Raw genomic sequence first — 20,182 nt, 5'->3', positions numbered from 1 at the left:
GTCCCTACACACACACACAGCACGCAGAGCGTCTTTAGCTCAGACAACACCAGACACTCAGACCTTGGGCTCTCCCTCCCAACAACAGGTGTCTGTAGAAGAAAAACAGCCTTGCCTGCCCCATGGCCCACACGTGCTGTGACCTGGAGGCTAGCCTACTCGTGTGTGTGTGTGTGTGTGTGTGTGTGTGTGTGTGTGTGTGTGTGTGTGTGTGTGTGTGTGTGTGTGTGTGTGTGTGTGTGTGTGTGTGTGTGTGTGTGTGTGTGTATTTTTCTCATGCATACACCCACTCTCCTCCCTTTCTGGCACACAATGACGCAGAATTTACACTGCGTGTGTCGGTGCATCATTTTATTTTTTTGCTTACTTCTCTATCCCCCCCCCATTTTTTTCCACTCCCTCTGTTAGTGGTTAGCTGGATCAATTACAGTTGTTTAGAGTTTAACAGCTGGTGCTCATCTGCAGCGAGCCAACTCCAGGCCTGCATCGGAGACCTCTAACCTGGCCCATATGCTGTGTCTATGGGGAGGCTCTTTCTGTCTTTCTGGTTTGGAGGTGCACTGGGTGAGGCTGTCTCAGCTGTGGAGGGTTCTGTTGAATGGGACCAGGTCAAAGCTTCTTATGACAAGTGTTTCCAGAAGAGACTGTGCCCGTTACACTTACATGGACGCCTTTCATTATCTCTCCAGTTAAAACAACGTTGAGAAGTGTTTCATGGATCTAATTGGATGTCTCGATTTGTAAAGGGCATTCCGATTGAACTGTATTCTGTGAGAACCGCTCCGATTGGTTGCAACACACCAATGTATCCTCCTGAACCACCACCAATTTGGAATAAACCATTCCTGTTACCAATCTGTAACAGATCTGTACTAACTGGCTGTTCCACTCCTCACCAACAGGGCGGGAATGGTGACACCATGATCGAGGGTGGCTGAGAGTCAGGGGAAGCCACACAGCGGCATGGAGGGCACCAGGGCCACCATCTTGGCGCCGGTCAGGAGCGACGATGCTCGGCGGGATCGGAAGCGGCGTGTCGGGGGTTCTGTAAGGAAGGGGGGTGTCTGCCAGAACAGGACAGCCTCCCCACATGGGGAGTACACCTCGGACGGAGAGAAGGAGCCGGAGTCAGCCTTGAAGGAACTGAAACCAAAGGGGCTGGGCAAATGGGATACTGAGGGGAAGAGAGGAGCGGAGGTGTCGCCTGAGGGGGAGGACGTCCTTTGCTCCTGGGAAATGGGCTCTCAGGATCAGGAGATAGAGGAGGGGAAACAGAAGGGGAGTAGTAACAGCCAGAGCACCTCCAATACGGATAGCCCTGCCCCCTCCAGCAGCTGCACAGGTGAGAGAGACGCACACACTCCCTCACACTCACACAACTGGAATCTCAACTGGACAGAATCATAACTTCGATAGCTTTGTACTAGTTGAAGATTATTAGTGAAATGTGTGTGCTACGTCTGTGTTGATCAGTCAGTGACAGGGCTGTTCTTTATAGCATGAACACACAGCATCACCTTTCACTCCTCACACAGTAAATTCCCTTTGACGTTTACTTTTAGACATGGCTCCTATAACGAGTCCCCTCGTTAACTTGACTTTAAAAAACCATGTTCCAATCTAAAACTCAGTATTCTGATCTATATTGAACAAAAATATAAACACAACATGTAAAGTGCTGGTCCCAAGTTTCGTGAGCTGAAATAAAAGATCCTAGAAATATTCCATATGCATAAAAAGCTTATTTCTCTCAAATTTAGTGCACATGTTTGTTTACTTCCATGCAATAAAGACAACTCTAAAACATGCAATTTTGTCACACAAATGTCTGATGTTTTGAGGGAGCGTGCAATTGTAGTGCAACTGATGGTAGGAATGTCCACCAGAGCTGTTGCCAGAGAATTGAATGTTAATTTCTCTACCATAAGCCGCCTCCAATGTCGTTTTAGAGAATTTGTTAGTACGTCCAACCAGCCTTACAACCACAGACCACGTGTAACCACGCCAGTCCAAGACCTCCACATCCCGCTTCTTCACCTGCAGGATCGTCTGGAACAAGCACCCAGGCAGCTGATGAAACTGGGTTTGCACAAGCAAAACAATTCTGCACGAACTGTCAGAAATTGTCTCAGGGAAGCCCATCTGCATGCTTGTCGTCCTCACCAGGGTCTTGACCTGACTGCAGTTTGGTGTTGTAACTGACTTCAGTGGGAAAATGCTCACCCTTTTATGGCCACTGGCACGCTGAAGAAGTGTGTTCTTCACGAATCATTCTCGGTTTCAACTATACCGGGCAGACGGTGTGTATGGTGCCATGTGAGCGAGCGGTTTGCTGATGCCAACGTTGTGTACAGAGTGCCCCATGGTGCCAGTGCGGTTCTGTTATGGGCAGGCATATGCTATGTACGTCGACTAAAATGGAATTTTATCAATGGCAATTTGAATCCTGAGGCCCATTGTCATGTCATTCATCGTCCACAATCACCTCATGTTTCAGCATGATAATGCTCAGCCCCATGTCGCAAGGATCTGTACACAATTCCTGGAAGCTGAAAATATACCAGTTCTTCTATGGTCTGCATACTCAGCAGACATGTCACACATTGAGCATGTTTGGGATGCTCTGGATCGAGCTATATGACAGTGTTCCAGTTCCTGCCAATATCCAGCAACTTTGCACAGTCATTCCACAGGCCACAATCAACAGCCTGATCGCTGCATGAGGCAAATGATGATCACACCAGATACTGACTTGTTTTCTGATCAACACCCCTACTTTCTTTTTAAAAAGTTATCCGTGTCCAATTCCCAGTCATGTGAAATCCATAGATTAGGGCCTAATTTATTTATTTAAAATGACTGATTTCCTTATATGAACTGTAACTCAGTAAAATCTTTGAAATTGTTGCATGTTGTGTTTTATTTTTGTTCAGTGTAGCACTGTTCTGATCTAGAACTTAGTGCCTATGGGGGCAATCAATACAGTTACGTATTGGGATATTATTTTTGACGATATAGCAATATCATTTTTGGTCTAGTTTGCTGTACCTGCACAAACTCCAGTATTTTTCATTCATAGTTTATTTCTACATTTAAAAAAAATAAGGAGCCAATTTGTGTTCAGCACCTATTTCCATGACTAATGGCGGTCTCTTGTCCCGCTGCAGCATACATGAGAAATATGTTTGGATCGCATATATATATATATATATTTTTTTTTTTAGGGTTTCTGTGACAGAAAAATCTCTGTTGTCATGATAATTACGTGCCGATACGATATGCATCCCAAGATTCTAAATGCGATCCAAATATATATATATATATATATATATTTATTTATTTATTTATTTATTATAATCTGAGAACCAACCATCACCAAAATAAGAGTCAGGGGATTTGGAAAAATTGGCACTTCTTACATAACATATGTTCAAGCTGCTCCCACAACAGCTCAATAAATCAAATCAAATCAAATTTTTATTTGTCACATACACATGGTTAGCAGATGTTAATGCGAGTGTAGCGAAATGCTTGTGCTTCTAGTTCCGACAATGCAGTGATAACCAACAAGTAATCTAACTAACAATTCCAAAACTACTGTCTTATACACAGTGTAAGGGGATAAGGAACATGTACATAAGGATATATGAATGAGTGATGGTACAGAGCAGCATACAGTAGATGGTATAGAGTACAGTATATACATATGAGATGAGTGTGTAGACAAAGTAAACAAAGTGGCATAGTTAAAGTGGCTAGTGATACATGTGTTACATAAGGATGCAGTCGATGATGTAGAGTACAGTATATACATATGCATATGAGATGAATAATGTAGGGTAAGTAACATTATATAAGGTAGCATTGTTTAAAGTGGCTAGTGATATATTTACATCATTTCCCATCAATTCCCATTATTAAAATGGCTGGAGTTGGGTCAGTGTCAATGACAGTGTGTTGGCAGCAGCCACTCAATGTTAGTGGTGGCTGTTTAACAGTCTGATGGCCTTGAGATAGAAGCTGTTTTTCAGTCTCTCGGTCCCAGCTTTGATGCACCTGTACTGACCTCGCCTTCTGGATGATAGCGGGGTGAACATTACATTACATTACATTTAAGTCATTTAGCAGACGCTCTTATCCAGAGCGACTTACAAATTGGTGCATTCACCTTATGACATCCAGTGGAACAGCCACTTTACAATAGTGCATCTACATATTTTAAGGGGGGGGGGTGAGAAGGATTACTTTATCCTATCCTAGGTATTCCTTAAAGAGGTGGGGTTTCAGGTGTCTCCGGAAGGTGGTGATTGACTCCGCTGTCCTGGCGTCGTGAGGGAGTTTGTTCCACCATTGGGGAGCCAGAGCAGCGAACAGTTTTGACTGGGCTGAGCGGGAACTGTACTTCCTCAGTGGTAGGGAGGCGAGCAGGCCAGAGGTGGATGAACGCAGTGCCCTTGTTTGGGTGTAGGGCCTGATCAGAGCCTGGAGGTACTGAGGTGCCGTTCCCCTCACAGCTCCGTAGGCAAGCACCATGGTCTTGTAGCGGATGCGAGCTTCAACTGGAAGCCAGTGGAGAGAGCGGAGGAGCGGGGTGACGTGAGAGAACTTGGGAAGGTTGAACACTAGACGGGCTGCGGCGTTCTGGATGAGTTGTAGGGGTTTAATGGCACAGGCAGGGAGCCCAGCCAACAGCGAGTTGCAGTAATCCAGACGGGAGATGACAAGTGCCTGGATTAGGACCTGCACCGCTTCCTGTGTGAGGCAGGGTCGTACTCTGCGGATGTTGTAGAGCATGAACCTACAGGAACGGGCCACCGCCTTGATGTTAGTTGAGAACGACAGGGTGTTGTCCAGGATCACGCCAAGGTTCTTAGCGCTCTGGGAGGAGGACACAATGGAGTTGTCAACCGTGATGGCGAGATCATGGAACGGGCAGTCCTTCCCAGGGAGGAAGAGCAGCTCCGTCTTGCCGAAGTTCAGCTTGAGGTGGTGATCCGTCATCCACACTGATATGTCTGCCAGACATGCAGAGATGCGATTCGCCACCTGGTCATCAGAAGGGGGAAAGGAGAAGATTAATTGTGTGTCGTCTGCATAGCAATGATAGGAGAGACCATGTGAGGTTATGACAGAGCCAAGTGACTTGGTGTATAGCGAGAATAGGAGAGGGCCTAGAACAGAGCCCTGGGGGACACCAGTGGTGAGAGCGCATGGTGAGGAGACAGATTCTCGCCACGCCACCTGGTAGGAGCGACCTGTCAGGTAGGACGCAATCCAAGCGTGGGCCACGCCGGAGATGCCCAACTCGGAGAGGGTGGAGAGGAGGATCTGATGGTTCACAGTATCGAAGGCAGCCGATAGGTCTAGAAGGATGAGAGCAGAGGAGAGAGAGTTAGCTTTAGCGGTGCGGAGCGCCTCCGTGATACAGAGAAGAGCAGTCTCAGTTGAATGACTAGTCTTGAAACCTGACTGATTTGGATCAAGAAGGTCATTCTGAGAGAGATAGCGGGAGAGCTGACCAAGGACGGCACGTTCAAGAGTTTTGGAGAGAAAAGAAAGAAGGGATACTGGTCTGTAGTTGTTGACATCGGAGGGATCGAGTGTAGGTTTTTTCAGAAGGGGTGCAACTCTCGCTCTCTTGAAGACGGAAGGGACGTAGCCAGCGGTCAGGGATAAGTTGATGAGCGAGGTGAGGTAAGGGAGAAGGTCTCCGGAAATGGTCTGGAGAAGAGAGGAGGGGATAGGGTCAAGCGGGCAGGTTGTTGGGCGGCCGGCCGTCACAAGACGCGAGATTTCATCTGGAGAGAGAGGGGAGAAAGAGGTCAGAGCACAGGGTAGGGCACTGTGAGCAGAACCAGCGGTGTCGTTTGACTTAGCAAACGAGGATCGGATGTCGTCGACCTTCTTTTCAAAATGGTTGACGAAGTCATCTGCAGAGAGGGAGGGGGGGGGGTGGGGGAGGAGGATTCAGGAGGGAGGAGAAGGTGGCAAAGAGCTTCCTAGGGTTAGAGGCAGATGCTTGGAATTTAGAGTGGTAGAAAGTGGCTTTAGCAGCAGAGACAGAGGAGGAAAATGTAGAGAGGAGGGAGTGAAAGGATGCCAGGTCCGCAGGGAGGCGAGTTTTCCTCCATTTCCGCTCGGCTGCCCGGAGCCCTGTTCTGTGAGCTCGCAATGAGTCGTCAAGCCACGGAGCGGGAGGGGAGGACCGAGCCGGCCTGGAAGATAGGGGACATAGAGAGTCAAAGGATGCAGAAAGGGAGGAGAGGAGGGTTGAGGAGGCAGAATCAGGAGATAGGTTGGAGAAGGTTTGAGCAGAGGGAAGAGATGATAGGATGGAAGAGGAGAGAGTAGCGGGGGAGAGAGAGCGAAGGTTGGGACGGCGCGATACCATCCGAGTAGGGGCAGTGTGGGAAGTGTTGGATGAGAGCGAGAGGGAAAAGGATACAAGGTAGTGGTCGGAGACTTGGAGGGGAGTTGCAATGAGGTTAGTGGAAAAACAGCATCTAGTAAAGATGAGGTCGAGCGTATTGCCTGCCTTGTGAGTAGGGGGGAAGGTGAGAGGGTGAGGTCAAAAGAGGAGAGGAGTGGAAAGAAGGAGGCAGAGAGGAATGAGTCAAAGGTAGACGTGGGGAGGTTAAAGTCGCCCAGAACTGTGAGAGGTGAGCCGTCCTCAGGAAAGGAGCTTATCAAGGCATCAAGCTCATTGATGAACTCTCCGAGGGGACCTGGAGGGCGATAAATGATAAGGATGTTAAGCTTGAAAGGGCTGGTAACTGTGACAGCATGAAATTCAAAGGAGGCGATAGACAGATGGGTAAGGGGAGAAAGAGAGAATGACCACTTGGGAGAGATAAGGATCCCGATGCCACCACCCCGCTGACCAGAAGCTCTCGGGTGTGCGAGAACACGTGGGCGGACGAAGAGAGAGCAGTAGGAGTAGCAGTGTTATCTGTGGTGATCCATGTTTCTGTCAGTGCCAAGAAGTCGAGGGACTAGAACAGGCAGTGGTTCGGGTGGTTGATGTCCTTGATGATCTTTATGGCCTTCCTGTAACAACGGGTGGTGTAGGTGTCCTGGAGGGCAGGTAGTTTGCCCCCGGTGATGGGTTGTGCAGTCCTCAATACACTACAATAGGGTTGGGATCTGGTGACTGTGCTGGCCACTCCATTATAGACAGAATACCAGCTGACTGCTTCTTTCCTAAATAGTTATTGCATAGTTTGGAGCTGTGCTCTGGGTCATTGTCCTTTTGTAGGATGGGAATTGTAGTGATAGGAAGGCTATCGCTCAATTCCAATCACTTCTCAAGGTCCCTTTTACCCTGTACAAATCTCCCTTTACCACCACCAAAGCACCCCCAGACCATCACATTGCCTCCACCATGCTTAACATCTTCATGTTTTTGTGTTTCACGAATATTCTTCTTTGTGATGCGAACACCTCAAACTTAGTTTTGTCTGTCCATAACACTTTTTTCCAATCTTCCTTGGTCCAGTGTCTGTTCTTTTTCCCATCTTAATCTTTGCTTTTTGTTGGCACGTCTGAGATGTGTCTTTTTCTTTGCAACTCTGCCTAGAAGGCCAGAGAATCCCGGAGTCGCCTCTTCACTGTTGACGTTGAGACTGGTGTTTTGCGGGTACTATTTAATGAAGCTGCCAGTTGAGCACTTGTGAGGCTTCTGTTTCTCAAACTAGACACTCTAATTTACTTGTCCTCTTGCTCAGTTGTGCCCCAGGGCCTCCCACTCTTTCTATTCTGGTTAGAGGAATTTTGTGCTGTTCTGTGAAGGGAGTAGTACACAGCGTTGTACGAGTTTCTGTCAATTTCTCGCATTGAATAGCCTTCGTTTCTCAGAACAAGAATAGACTGATGAGTTTCAGAAGAAAGTCTTTGTTTCTGGCCATTGTGAGCCTGTAATCAAACTCACAAATTCCAATGCTCCCGATACTCAACTAGTCTATGGAAGGCCAGTTTTATTGCTTCTTTAATCAGCACAACATTTTCCAGCTGTGCTAACATAATTGCAAAAGGGTTTTCTAATGACCAATTAGAAATGATAAAACTTGGATTTGCTAACACAACGTGCCATTGGAACACAGGAGTGATGGTTGCTGATAATGGGCCTCTGTATGCCTCTCTATGCCTATGCTTAGTCATCAAACTCTGTATTTCTCTATCGCAGTCTAGCGGTTTCCCTTGTATGCGGAGTCAATCACCACCTTCCGGAGACACCTGAAACCCCACCTCTTTAAGGAATACCTAGGATAGGATAAGTAATCCCTCTCACACCCCCCTTTAAGATTTAGATGCACTATTGTAAAGTGACTGTTCCACTGGATGTCATAAGGTGAATGCACCAATTTGTAAGTCGCTCTGGATAAGAGCGTCTGCTAAATGTAAATGTATGTAGATATTCCATAGAAAATCTGCTGTTTCCAGCTCCAATAGTAGTTTACAACATAAACAATGTCTTCACTGTATTTCTGATCAATTTTATTTTATTTTAATGGACAAAACATTTGCTTTTCTTTCAAAAACAAGGACATTTCTAAGTGACCCCAAACTTGTCAACGGTAGTGTACAAACACAATCAATGTCTCAATATTCTCAAGGCTTAAGATCCTCCTTTAACCGGTCTCCTCCCCTTCATCTACACTGATTTGACATCAATAAGGGATCATAACTTTCACCCGGTCAGACTGTCACGGAAAGATCATAATGATTTTGTATACTCAGTGTATATGTACTAGAGGTCGACCGATTATGATTTTTCAACGCCAATACCGATTTATTGGAGGACCAAAAAAGCCGATACCGATTAATCAGACGATTTTTATTTTAAAATTATTTAATTTCTTTATTTGTAATATTACAAATTACAACGATACTGAATGAACACTTATTTTAACTTAATATAATACATCAAATCAATTTAGCCTCAAGTAAATAATGAAACATGTTCAATTTGGTTTAAATAATGCAAAAACAAAGTAAAAGTGCTATGTAAGAAAGCTAACGTTTCAGTTCTTGCTCAGAACATGGGAACATATGAAAGCTGGTGGTTCCTTTCAACATGAGTGTTCAATAGTCCCAGGTAAGAAGTTTTAGGTTGTAGTTATAGGACTATTTCCCTCTACACCATTTCTATTTCATTAACCTTTTGACAATTGGATGTTCTTATAGGCACTTTAATACTTCCAGTGTAACAGTATAGCTTCCGTCCCTCTCCTCGCTCCTCCCTGGGCTCAAACCAGCAACACAACGACAACAGCCACCACACAACGACAACAGCCACCATCGAAGCAGCGTTACCCATGCAGAGCAAGGGGAACAACTACTAGAACGCTCAGAGCAAGTGACGTTTGAAACTCTACTAGCGCGTGCTAACTACCTAGCCATTTCACTTCGGTTACACCAGCCTCATCTCGGAAGTCATAAACCGCTCAATGCTTGACGCACAACGAAGAGCTGCTGGCAAACCGCACGAAAGTGCTGTTTGAATGAATGTTTACTCACCTGCTTCTGCCTACCACCATTCAGTCAGATACTTGTATGCTTAGTCAGATTATATGCAACGCAGGACACACTAGATAATATCTAGTAATATCATCAACCATGTGTAGTTAACTAGCGATTATGATTTTGTTTTTTATATGTTAAGTTGCTAGCTAGCATTAAACTTAACTTGGCTTACTGCATTCGCGTAACAGGCAGTCTCCTTGTGGAGTGCAACGAGAGAGGCAGGTCATTATTGCGTTGGACTTGTTAACTGTAAGGTTGCAAGATTGAATCCCCCGAGCTGACAAGGTGAAAATCTGTCGTTCTGCCCCTGAACGAGGCAGTTAACCCACCGTTCCTAGGCCGTCATTGAAAAGAAGAATGTGTTTTTAACCGACTTGCCTAGTTAAATAAAGGTATAAAAAAAAAAAAATTTATTTTTAAGTCTGCACATCACCATCCAAAAATAACCATTTCCGATTGTTATGAACCTGAAATTGGCCCGAATTAATCGGCCATTACGATTTAATCGGTCGACCTCTATGTACATAGGGGCGGCAGGGTAGCCTAGTGGTTAGAGCGTTGGACTAGTAACCGGAAGGTTGCAAGTTCAAACCCCCGAGCTGACAAGGTACAAATCTGTCGTTCTGCCCCTGAACCGGCAGTTAACCAACTGTTCCTAGGCCGTCATTGAAAATAATAATTTGTTCTTAACTGACTGGTTAAATAAAAGTTTTTTTTTTTAAATGGCTACCTCAAATTACCTCGTATGCCTGCACATCAACTCGGTACTGGTACTCCCTGTATATAGCCATGTTATTTTTACTCATTATTGTTATTTGTTATTCACTGTGTATGTATTCCTTATGTCAATATTATAATTTTTAAAATTACATTTATCTTTAACTCTGCGTTGTTGGAAAATGACTTGGTAGTAAGCATTTCACTGTTCGTTTACACCGGTTGGCGAAGCATGTGGAAAATGAGATTTGATTTTGATCTAGAACTTGCTGTGCTGATTTTAAAACTGTGTGCTGATCTAGAAAAAAAATCTGCAATCTAGAACTATTTTGACTGTAAAGTCGGCCTTTACCTCCATTTTGTCTGTGTTTATACTCTCTGAGAGAGAAATTGTGCTCCGTAGCCTATCAATGTTTTCCAGCAAAAAGACTTAGGGGCAGAATCTGAATTAAGAATTTACGCCTTTCCTATGTACTTCTCAGTATTTGGTATTCAGACTTCTCTTATTCAGTCACGTAACATGCTTTGCAGGCGATATTCCCTTGTGCGCACTGAATCAATTCAACAGATTAAAAATGTATCTTAGGCTGTCCCTTTTCAATGCGGTGTACCTTTTTTTTAAATTAGAATTTTGTCGACAGTCTATTGAACGGGTTCAGAAAATAGGGATCAATTAAAGACTGCCATCTATCCATCGTTGTTTCTGTTTCAGCACCAACTAGTAGATTTAAAAATACTTTTGTAGATTATTTTAGGTACATTTTAGGTTTAGGAAAGTAAGTATGAATTTAAAAAAACAGGTTTGGAGAGCCTTTACGGTCAAAATATATTGACAAATAAAAACTAGTGGTTTGATTCATCCTGAAAGTTGTCATAGCCATGAAATATTGGAAGGTAGGGGGGGAAATGGTACAATGGGGTTTGAACTATAGCTCTATAAATCTACCCTATTTCTCTATGATCATGGAACTGTATGACAACGGGTCCAGTCGTCGTGAATCGTGCTCAGAGTTTAGTCTCCTATGTGTGATCTGGATTCCATAATGATTCAAATAGGCTACATGTCCCAACATTATTGCACAGCGTTAGCCTAATATGATCCACTAAAGCTTGCGACACTCAGGAACAACTTACAGACGTGACACAGGAAAGGTCAACGGAATGATCCAAAATATAAACTGTACATTTTTAAACAACTAACACTAAAGTGACGGTTTATAAATGTATGTGGGTATTACTGACGGTGGCTCCTGACAGTGGCAAATTGAACATGATTAGACATTTAAGTAAAACTGAGAGAAGCCCACAACACAGGCTATAATTGAACCATTCTAAAGCGCATGAATTAACTGCTGTTTTATTCCCCATCGCTTGGGTGTCCAAATGTCTTCCGCGTAAATGAGGACATACAATTATTATTCGGAATAACGGCGCAGCTGTTATAGCCCATTTCTCTGTGGAAAAGGGTCCGCAATGCATGTCATTTGAATGATTTTTCAGTTTGCTGGTTTCATATGTCTCCAGGGATCATAAGGAAAAAATCGTCTAAAACGATTGCTATGTACACTTACAATCCCCTTCTCGAAATGGACTACTCGTTTACCTAGCTCTTATCAATAGCTCTTCTCCATTTAGAAATTACTCTGCATGGAGAATGCTGTTATTTATATCGGGGACAAATGCATGCTTTTTCCACTTTGAACCGACAGGTTCCCTCGACCATATTCATAGTCTCCTTGTGCATAAAGGTGGTGGAATTAAGTCAAGGTCAGAATACGGCTTATCCGTAGACACAGCTCCGCCACACCTTCATTTCTCAGATCTCCACCCCAAACGGAATAGCGGGTGAATAGCATGCTATTCTCATTCTTAAGTTTGGGGTTAGAATACGTTTAAAGAGATGTGTATAAAAAGGGAATTATGTTCTTAACTCAGGTCGGAATCGGGGTCCATTATACTTCAACTGCAAATTGTATATATCTGAGTAAGGCCCATGGAGGACAACCTACAGTGCGACGGGCCGACGTGACCATGCTTGTAATGAGAGCGCTTTATTTGACTATTACATTGCAACAATGAATTGTCCATTGAGATTGTGGTGAGAAGAAGTCACTTTGCTGGGACATGATGAAATCCTCACAGGAGGTCCAAAGACTGCAACAATGTCTTCTCACGTAACACACTTGATCTATTTTTGAAGCGTCATGGAGCTACTCAGAAAAGACTCCCCAGTGTTAAAATCTGGTTTCCCTTGACACCGATTTGAGTTGGGCGTACATGTTTCATACCCAGCTGTGATGGCTTAAACAGGGTTAGAAAAATAACAAATCATACTTTATTTAAACGTTTTGTATCACAATATGCTTTACAATACTCCTTCACAACCTTGACATAGCCTACCTTATAAACAAACGGTCGGCCTGTAGCCTTAACTTAAATCTGCAGGAATAGATCTCGCCAACAAACGTTTTTTTAGAATGGCCAGCCATGTGTCCTTGTGAGGGGCCACTGACTTCTCCTCCAGATACAGATACCCTTTTGATACGGAGCGCTGTTTGTTTTTGTTTAACGGCCGAGAGATTGTTATCTCTAATCCACAATCCACATATACGCACACATGCACACTTAACCACACACATCCTCAGTACATGGAGCAGTTTAGTGTGTCCTGGTATAGGGCTCTGAGTTGGTGTTTTTAACGTTGAGCTGCTCTCCCTCTGAGCCATCATACCAACCACCAGCCAGCTACTGTACCCACTTTCCTCCACCAGTGGCCCCTGAGTTTGGGAAACTCTGGTCCAGAAATGATTTACTTTACTCTTCTTTATAGGATACGTTTCTATTTCCTACATTCCGGTCAGATTTGGCCACCTCTCCCAGCTCTGCCAACCTACATTTTCATCTCTGGCCAGTAAAGCTATGCTTGTGTTGGCCTTGGCAGGTGGGAGATGGCAAATTCGGAAAAGAACCGGAGTGTGGATAGGCTGTGGTCTAGTACGGAGGTCAGACCAGTTGAGCTCTTTCGGTTAAGGTTTTTTTTCCTTAAACAATTGAGAATGAGTGACTACACTCCGCTCTATTAGGCTTTTTGGTTTCTCAAGATCAACGTGTATTACACACTGTACCTGGGCTTCAGGTAAACCGTATTGCTGCAGACAAGCAACATCTAGTGTTAATCTCGAAACGGCAACAGGCTCTGTCACACCACGGCAACAGGCTCTGTCACTGACTATAATAACACTCTTCTCAGGTGGTGAGCAACAGGCAACCATCATTCTTAAAGCTGCAATCAGCAGTATAGAAACAATAAGTGTTTACCCACCCCTGTTTTGGTGAAAAGCTGAAGGATGGGGCTGGTAAAATGTAACCACTCTCAAATTTATAGACCGAGCTATGGATGCAAAGACTGACCCTCCATGAAATCAAAATGATAGTTTTAACCATGTTTTGTGACAGTACTTATTTACATTTACCTTGTGTTTAGAAACGTTGGTGTAAAACAAGCTTATATTTTAGGGTTCTGATGGGGTATGACAATTCCTGAGGCGTTCATTAATAATATTCTTTGGGAATCAATAGAGAGAGAGTGAGTGTGTGTGTGTGTGTGTGTGGTTTAAAAAAAATATATGTAGCAACTGCTGATGGCTCCTTTAAGTGATGACCATGGGGGGACCAGAGATGGAAAACCACACCAGAGCTACACAGTGTGTGTCCTGCATGTGACTTTTGGAGAGGAAAAAAACAACCTCAAAGGCAGCAATCAGGGGCTTCATGTTTAATGCTGTTAAGCAGAATCTAGGTTATACAAATAGAAAAGCAAGTTGACTGAATTCCCCTGTCATTAAAACCCTCTTTTTGGACTGACTGTCACGCATGCGCACTATGGCTCATTCTTTGCATCCTCTGTCCTCGCCTCCTCCTAAGCTGTTTTGGAGAAAATCCAAGGTGCCTCCCTTCTGACCTTCTCCTCCAATGGATTTTGGGAAGGAGTCAAGGAGAGATGTGAGGAATGGAGGAAAGATGAATTGAGGAAAAAGCCTCAGAGGAAAGTGGTCATGGAGGAGGCATGGAGCACCACCCATGCTGGTCTTGGTCAGTCTGCTCTTGCGGTGTTACTTCTCCTCGTGATAAATTCCTCAGGCGCCTAGGCCTCTCCTCCCACACACAGAGGAACTCAGACCCCCTGTCTCTCCTGTTGTGGCCCGACGTCGCCCAACCTGCCTGCTCCAACTGTGCTGGGTTTCCCACGCTTTCATCCTGGCCTAGCAGCGCAGCCCTCAGGTTTTTATCCTAGAATTAGAATGGATAGAATAGAACACCCGTAACATGGTTCTAACATGGTTACATTGAGGTGTATTGTCCGTCCTACCTACTCTAGTTCTGTGGAGTGTAACAGAGTGGATAGAACAGAACGCACTCGGGTTCCAATTTCTGAAATGGAACGTGGCCTTAAAACGTAATGTCCCTGCTTGCCATTCTACTTCTAAATAGGGTGTTGCGACATCCCCCTAGAAACAGAACAGATGCAACAGAACTCATGGTTAGAACATAATAAAACTTGCATGGTTCTATATTCTGAAATGGAATGTAACTTGAGATCTGATTGTCCCTCCTAGCCAGTGTAATTCCATGGGGTCTACAAACCATTAGCATTCTTGGCATACCTCCTGGGCTCCACTGGGAGAACTCTTTGGCAGGCAGCAGCAGAGATCAAACCCCAGGGAGGAACTGGCTGGAACACACCAGCAGATTCCTGACACACTTGCACATATAGAAACATGGACATGAGCACACACAGCTCACATTGCACATATACATAACATCTTGAGGTAGCGTTAGTAAATTGACACATAGCCCAGTCATACTCAGAGCCAAATAAATACCATACTAACTGTCCAGACTGGTGTCACCAACAATAACTTTTTAGTTTGTAGTCTTGACTCTAGTCTCGTCATTGTCTTACGTTGAGCTCTGTACGGTCGTTCCAGTATTACAGAGAAATTAATTCAATACTTTCATATTACACATGTTTTATGTGGATTGTGAAATATGAGTAATTGGACCTTTTCACTAGTCCAAAATATAATACATTTTATATGAGATGTTCCTTGTCTGGTCATGTGATCAGGACAAACTCCGGTCCCTAGTTCAACTCAGAAAGGACCATGTAATAACAGAACCTCCGTCTCCAGATCTGTCCCAGACGTCGTCTCCATCGCTGTCGGACCAGCTCTTCCTGGGTCGAGAGGAAGGGACGGGGGCCGGGATCAACGTGGAATGTCGGATCTGTGGAGACAAAGCCTCGGGGTTCCACTACGGAGTACACGCTTGTGAAGGCTGCAAGGTGAGGAAGCCGAGAGGGAAGGCATGAGGACATCCCAGGAGACTCCCAGGATGTCAGTGTTTTGGAGTCGCCCATTGCATAATTCATAAATAAACTTTTACAATCAAATCTGCTGCTCTTTATATCTAATCATTTAAAAATGTCTATCTAATATACATTTAGCTTTTTTATTTTATTCACCCCTTTGCTTACCCTTTCTCTCAGGGCTTTTTCCGCCGGACCATCCGTATGAAGCTGGAGTACGAGCGCTGTGAGCGCAGCTGTAAGATCCAGAAGAAGAGCAGGAACAAGTGCCAGTACTGCCGCTTCCAGAAGTGCCTGCTGCTGGGCATGTCCCACGACGGTGAGACACACACACACACACACACACACACACACACACACACACACACACTGATCACCTTTCCGTTCCCTCATTTTCACTTTAGACAAAGTCAAAGATGTGTACCCTGTGAGCATACCCAATTTATGGATGTACACTGATAGGGGTTTTCCTGGTTGTTCCCAGCGATCCGGTACGGCCGCATGCCGGAGGCGGAGAAGAGGAAGCTGGTGGCGGGCCTTCTGGCGGGAGATACGGCCCCGACCACCAACCCCAACGGCTCGGACCTCAAATCCCTGGCCAAGCGGGTCAACAACGCCTACCTGAAGAACCTCAACATGACCAAGAAGAAAGCTCGCAGCATCCTCACCGGCAAGAATAGCTCCAGCCCGGTAGCGTATCCATATGTAAATGAAATATAATACTTTTAACACCAGCTCAGTACTGTATCCATATGTAAAAATGATACATATAATGCATTAACACCAGGTCAGCTCAATACAATATACATATGTCAATATTATGCATACAGTCCCTTCATAAAGTATTCACACCCCTTGACTTATTCAACATTTTGTTATCACAGCCTGAATTCAAAATTGATTAAATCTTCTTCTTTTTTTTCTCTCACGATCGACACACCCCATAATGGCAAAGTGAAAACCTGTTTTTAGGAATGTTTGCAAGTGTTTTTAAAATGTAAATATAGAAATATCTCATTTAAGTAAGTATTCACACCTCTGAGGCACTTCATGTTAGAATCACATTTGGCAGTGATTACAGCTGTGAGTCTTTCTGGGTAAGTTGCTAACAGCTTTGCATGCCTGGATTGTACAATTTTTGCCCATTTGATTATTTTCAAAATTCTTCAAGCTCTGTCAAATTGGTTGTTGATTATTGCTGGACAACCATTTTCAGGTCTTGCCATATATTTCATGCAGATGTAAGTCCAAACGGACACTCAGGAACATTCACTGTCTTCTTGGTAAGCGACTCCAGTGTAGATGCGGCCTTGTGTTTTTAGGTTATTGTCCTGCTGAAAGGTGAATTAATCTCCCAGTGTCTGGTGGAAAGCAGACTGAACCGGGTTTTCCTCTGGGATTTTGCCTGTGCTTAGCTCCATTCTGGGTCCGTTTTATCCAGACCTTAACGGTTATAAGCATACTGGTACTCTGTAATGTGTTGTATTTGATTTGCCACAAACATAACACTTTGTATTCAGGACAAAAAGTAAATTGCTTTGCCACATTTTAAGTATTACTTTAGGGCCTTGTTGCAAACAGGATGCATGTTTTGGAATATCGTCTTTAAAAAAAATCTGTCCAGGCTTCCTTTTCACTCTGTCAATTAGGGAAAGGGGATACCTAGTCAGTTTCACAACTGAATGCATTCAACCAAAATGTGTCTTCCGCATTTAACCCATCGGAGGGGTGCGGGGGGGCTTCTTTAATCAATGTCTGTTATTGGCCATTAAACTCTGTTTTAAAGTCACATTTGGCTTCATGGTGGCATCCCTGAGCTCAAAGGGATTTTCAATGTCTGCTTTTCAATTATTTTTTTACCCATATACCAATAGGTGCTCTTCTTTGAGAACTATTAGAAAACCTCCCTGGTCTTTGTGTTTGAATCTGTTTTGAAATTCACTGCTCGGCTGAGGGACCTTACAGTTATCTGTATGTGTGGAGTACAGAGATACCAGTGATAACAAGGGTGTTGAAAACTTATTGACTAAAGACATTATTTTTTTATATTTTTTTTAATGAATTCGTAATAATGTTTAAAAACATCATTATACTTTGACATTATGGGGTATTGTGCCAGTGACACATCTACATTTTAATCCATTTAAAAATTCAGGATGTGAAGACTTTCTGAAGGCATTGTAATTGTTACCCAGAAATTATTTGATAATGTAGCTGCTGCATTGGGCCTTGAAGTAATTTCCATGCACTTAAATTGTCTCCATGGCCATTTTTGATTCTGTCATTTCAATCCACCACTAATCGAAGTGACTAGAATGTCGCCTACACTCCAGAAGGGCACTTTAGCACCAAGGAGCATAGGCTATACTGACTTCATCTCTGCTCACACTGCCTGGCTCTCCAGTAGCGTTGGTTGCAACCTAGCTGCTGTGTATGAGTGCGTTGTAAAAACCCTGCTTGCCTTGATGCCTTATCACTGTTGTGTCTGAGATCGTGGAGGACAGGGCAATGGGCCAAATGTCGGTGTCACTCAGAACAGCCTACTCTTTTTCATGAGTTGATTTACAGGTTGGCAGTGTGCTTATTTACATTTTAGTCATTTAGCAGACACTCTTATCCGGAGCAACTTACTTACATTAGTAACATTTTTACATTTTTTGTTTTTTCTTCCCCATACTAGTCCCCCATGGGAATCGAACCAACAACCCTGGTGTTGCAAGCCTCATGCTCTACCAACTGAGCCACACGGGACTTGTCTGCAAACACTGTCCTCCTAAACTAGGCCCAGGCAGAATGGCCTTACAGAATGCAATTTCAAGTGAAAGGTCTGTTTAGTGTTGTCATACTGCTATTACTTAACTAAATAACCCCCCCCCCCCCTCCTCCCGTAGCCCTTCGTGATCCACGACATGGACTCGTTGCACCAGGCTGAGAACGGGCTGGTGTGGAACCAGCTGATCAACGGGACGCCGCCCAACAAGGAGATAGGGGTTCACGTGTTCTACCGCTGCCAGTGCACCACGGTGGAAACGGTCAGGGAGCTCACGGAGTTCGCCAAGAGCATCCCCGGCTTTGTAGACCTCTTCCTCAACGACCAGGTATATACAAGAACACACCAATTATCAATCAAGACCAGGTACAGTAAAGCAACATTCAATCAAATCATCAATCCATAGTTTTGTTGGGTGAGTCATTGTACAGCCAGGAATGTCATCTATAGTTGGCTATATAACATAAAATATGTATACATGCTGGGCAAAAACCCAGTAAAAAAAAATAAATAAAAAAAATTGATGTTGGACTAGTGATATTCAGGCTGCTGTTCTCCCTCCCCCCCCCCAACAGGTGACGCTGTTGAAGTACGGCGTGCACGAGGCCATCTTCGCCATGCTTCCCTCGCTCATGAACAAGGATGGGCTGCTGGTGGCCAACGGGAAGGGCTTTGTGACCCGGGAGTTCCTGCGCAGTCTGCGGCGGCCCTTTAGCGAGATCATGGAGCCCAAGTTTGAGTTTGCCGTTAAGTTCAACGCCCTGGAGCTGGACGACAGTGACCTGGCCCTGTTTGTGGCCGCCATCATCCTCTGTGGAGGTACGTGCTGGTTCTGTACTTAATTCAGTACTATGCACTGTCATAATAAGCCTAGCCAAGCTGAGCTTAGTGCTGAAATCGTGTACAAGTTTGTTTTCTACCAGTTGAGATACAGCATACTAAACCACTCCTCCTCTCTCCCTCCACCTCCACTCTCTCTCTTCCAGACCGTCCGGGGCTGATGAACATCAAGCAGGTGGAGGAGATTCAGGACAGCATCTTGCAGGCCCTAGACCAGCACCTGCTGGGCAACCACGCTGACTCACATTACCTCTTCCCCAAGCTGCTCAACAAGATGGCCGACCTGCGCCAGCTGGTCACAGAGAACGCCATGCTGGTCCAAAAGATTAAGAAGACTGAGTCAGAGACCTCACTGCACCCGCTGCTGCAGGAGATCTACAAGGACATGTACTGACTGGACTGAACTGGTTTTAGCTTTCTACAACAGCGGTGCTGTTCACTCACTCCTGTTTCCTGTGAGTGGGAGTCACAGGGGGTGCATGTTTTTTGTTCCAGCACTAACACACCCGGTTCAACTCCTCAGCCAATCAATCACGACCTTGATCAGTTGAGTCAGGTGTGTCAGCGTTTTTATTCTCATGTTTTTTTAAATAAAAGCCTGAGGAAAACGGATACCTGAAATGGCAATGTGCTGACTGGTGGGAGTTATGACTATGAATATAGCTGCACACTTGTTTCCGATGCAATTGATTTCTAAAGAATCACCATAGTTTGGGCAGCAAACTGCCTTCATCAGGGTCTCTTGACTGTCTGGACTGGACGGAATGACATTCTGATTGGGAATGGAGCAATGGACTAATACAAAGTAATACACACCCTACCACATATTAAACATGCGTGGAAGTGGTTGGGTGTCCCAAATATATATATATATATGGAAATGATAAAACCTAATTTGAGCTGTTTCAAGACATAATTGATGCTGTTGTATAGCAGGCTTTTAACTGTGGTTGGACAGGACTGAT

The 20,182-nt window shown here is 44.5% G+C and overlaps 1 protein-coding gene across 2 annotated transcripts in view; it reads left to right on the top strand.

Moving 5' to 3' along the window:
- The window catches only part of LOC124002591 (peroxisome proliferator-activated receptor delta-like), a 43,605-nt gene extending 23,776 nt beyond the window's left edge, over positions 1-19,829 (top strand). The window contains exons 2-8 of one of the 2 annotated variants that reach the window (XM_046310127.1): positions 903-1,342; positions 15,432-15,583; positions 15,788-15,926; positions 16,092-16,297; positions 18,499-18,705; positions 18,953-19,196; positions 19,364-19,829. In XM_046310127.1, the coding sequence (XP_046166083.1) occupies positions 964-1,342; positions 15,432-15,583; positions 15,788-15,926; positions 16,092-16,297; positions 18,499-18,705; positions 18,953-19,196; positions 19,364-19,611 (1,575 nt within the window). In that variant the 5' untranslated portion in view covers positions 903-963 and the 3' untranslated portion in view covers positions 19,612-19,829. Of the gene's footprint in view, positions 1-902; positions 1,343-15,431; positions 15,584-15,787; positions 15,927-16,091; positions 16,313-18,498; positions 18,706-18,952; positions 19,197-19,363 lie in introns of both variants that reach the window. The other variant, XM_046310126.1, reaches the window with a different exon arrangement.
- The last annotated feature ends 353 nt before the right edge of the window (positions 19,830-20,182 follow it).

Source organism: Oncorhynchus gorbuscha, linkage group LG18 (genome assembly GCF_021184085.1).
Source record: "Oncorhynchus gorbuscha isolate QuinsamMale2020 ecotype Even-year linkage group LG18, OgorEven_v1.0, whole genome shotgun sequence".
Lineage (NCBI taxonomy): Eukaryota > Metazoa > Chordata > Actinopteri > Salmoniformes > Salmonidae > Oncorhynchus > Oncorhynchus gorbuscha.
Note: the sequence above shows the minus strand (reverse complement) of the source record. Positions and strands in the feature narration are given on the sequence as shown.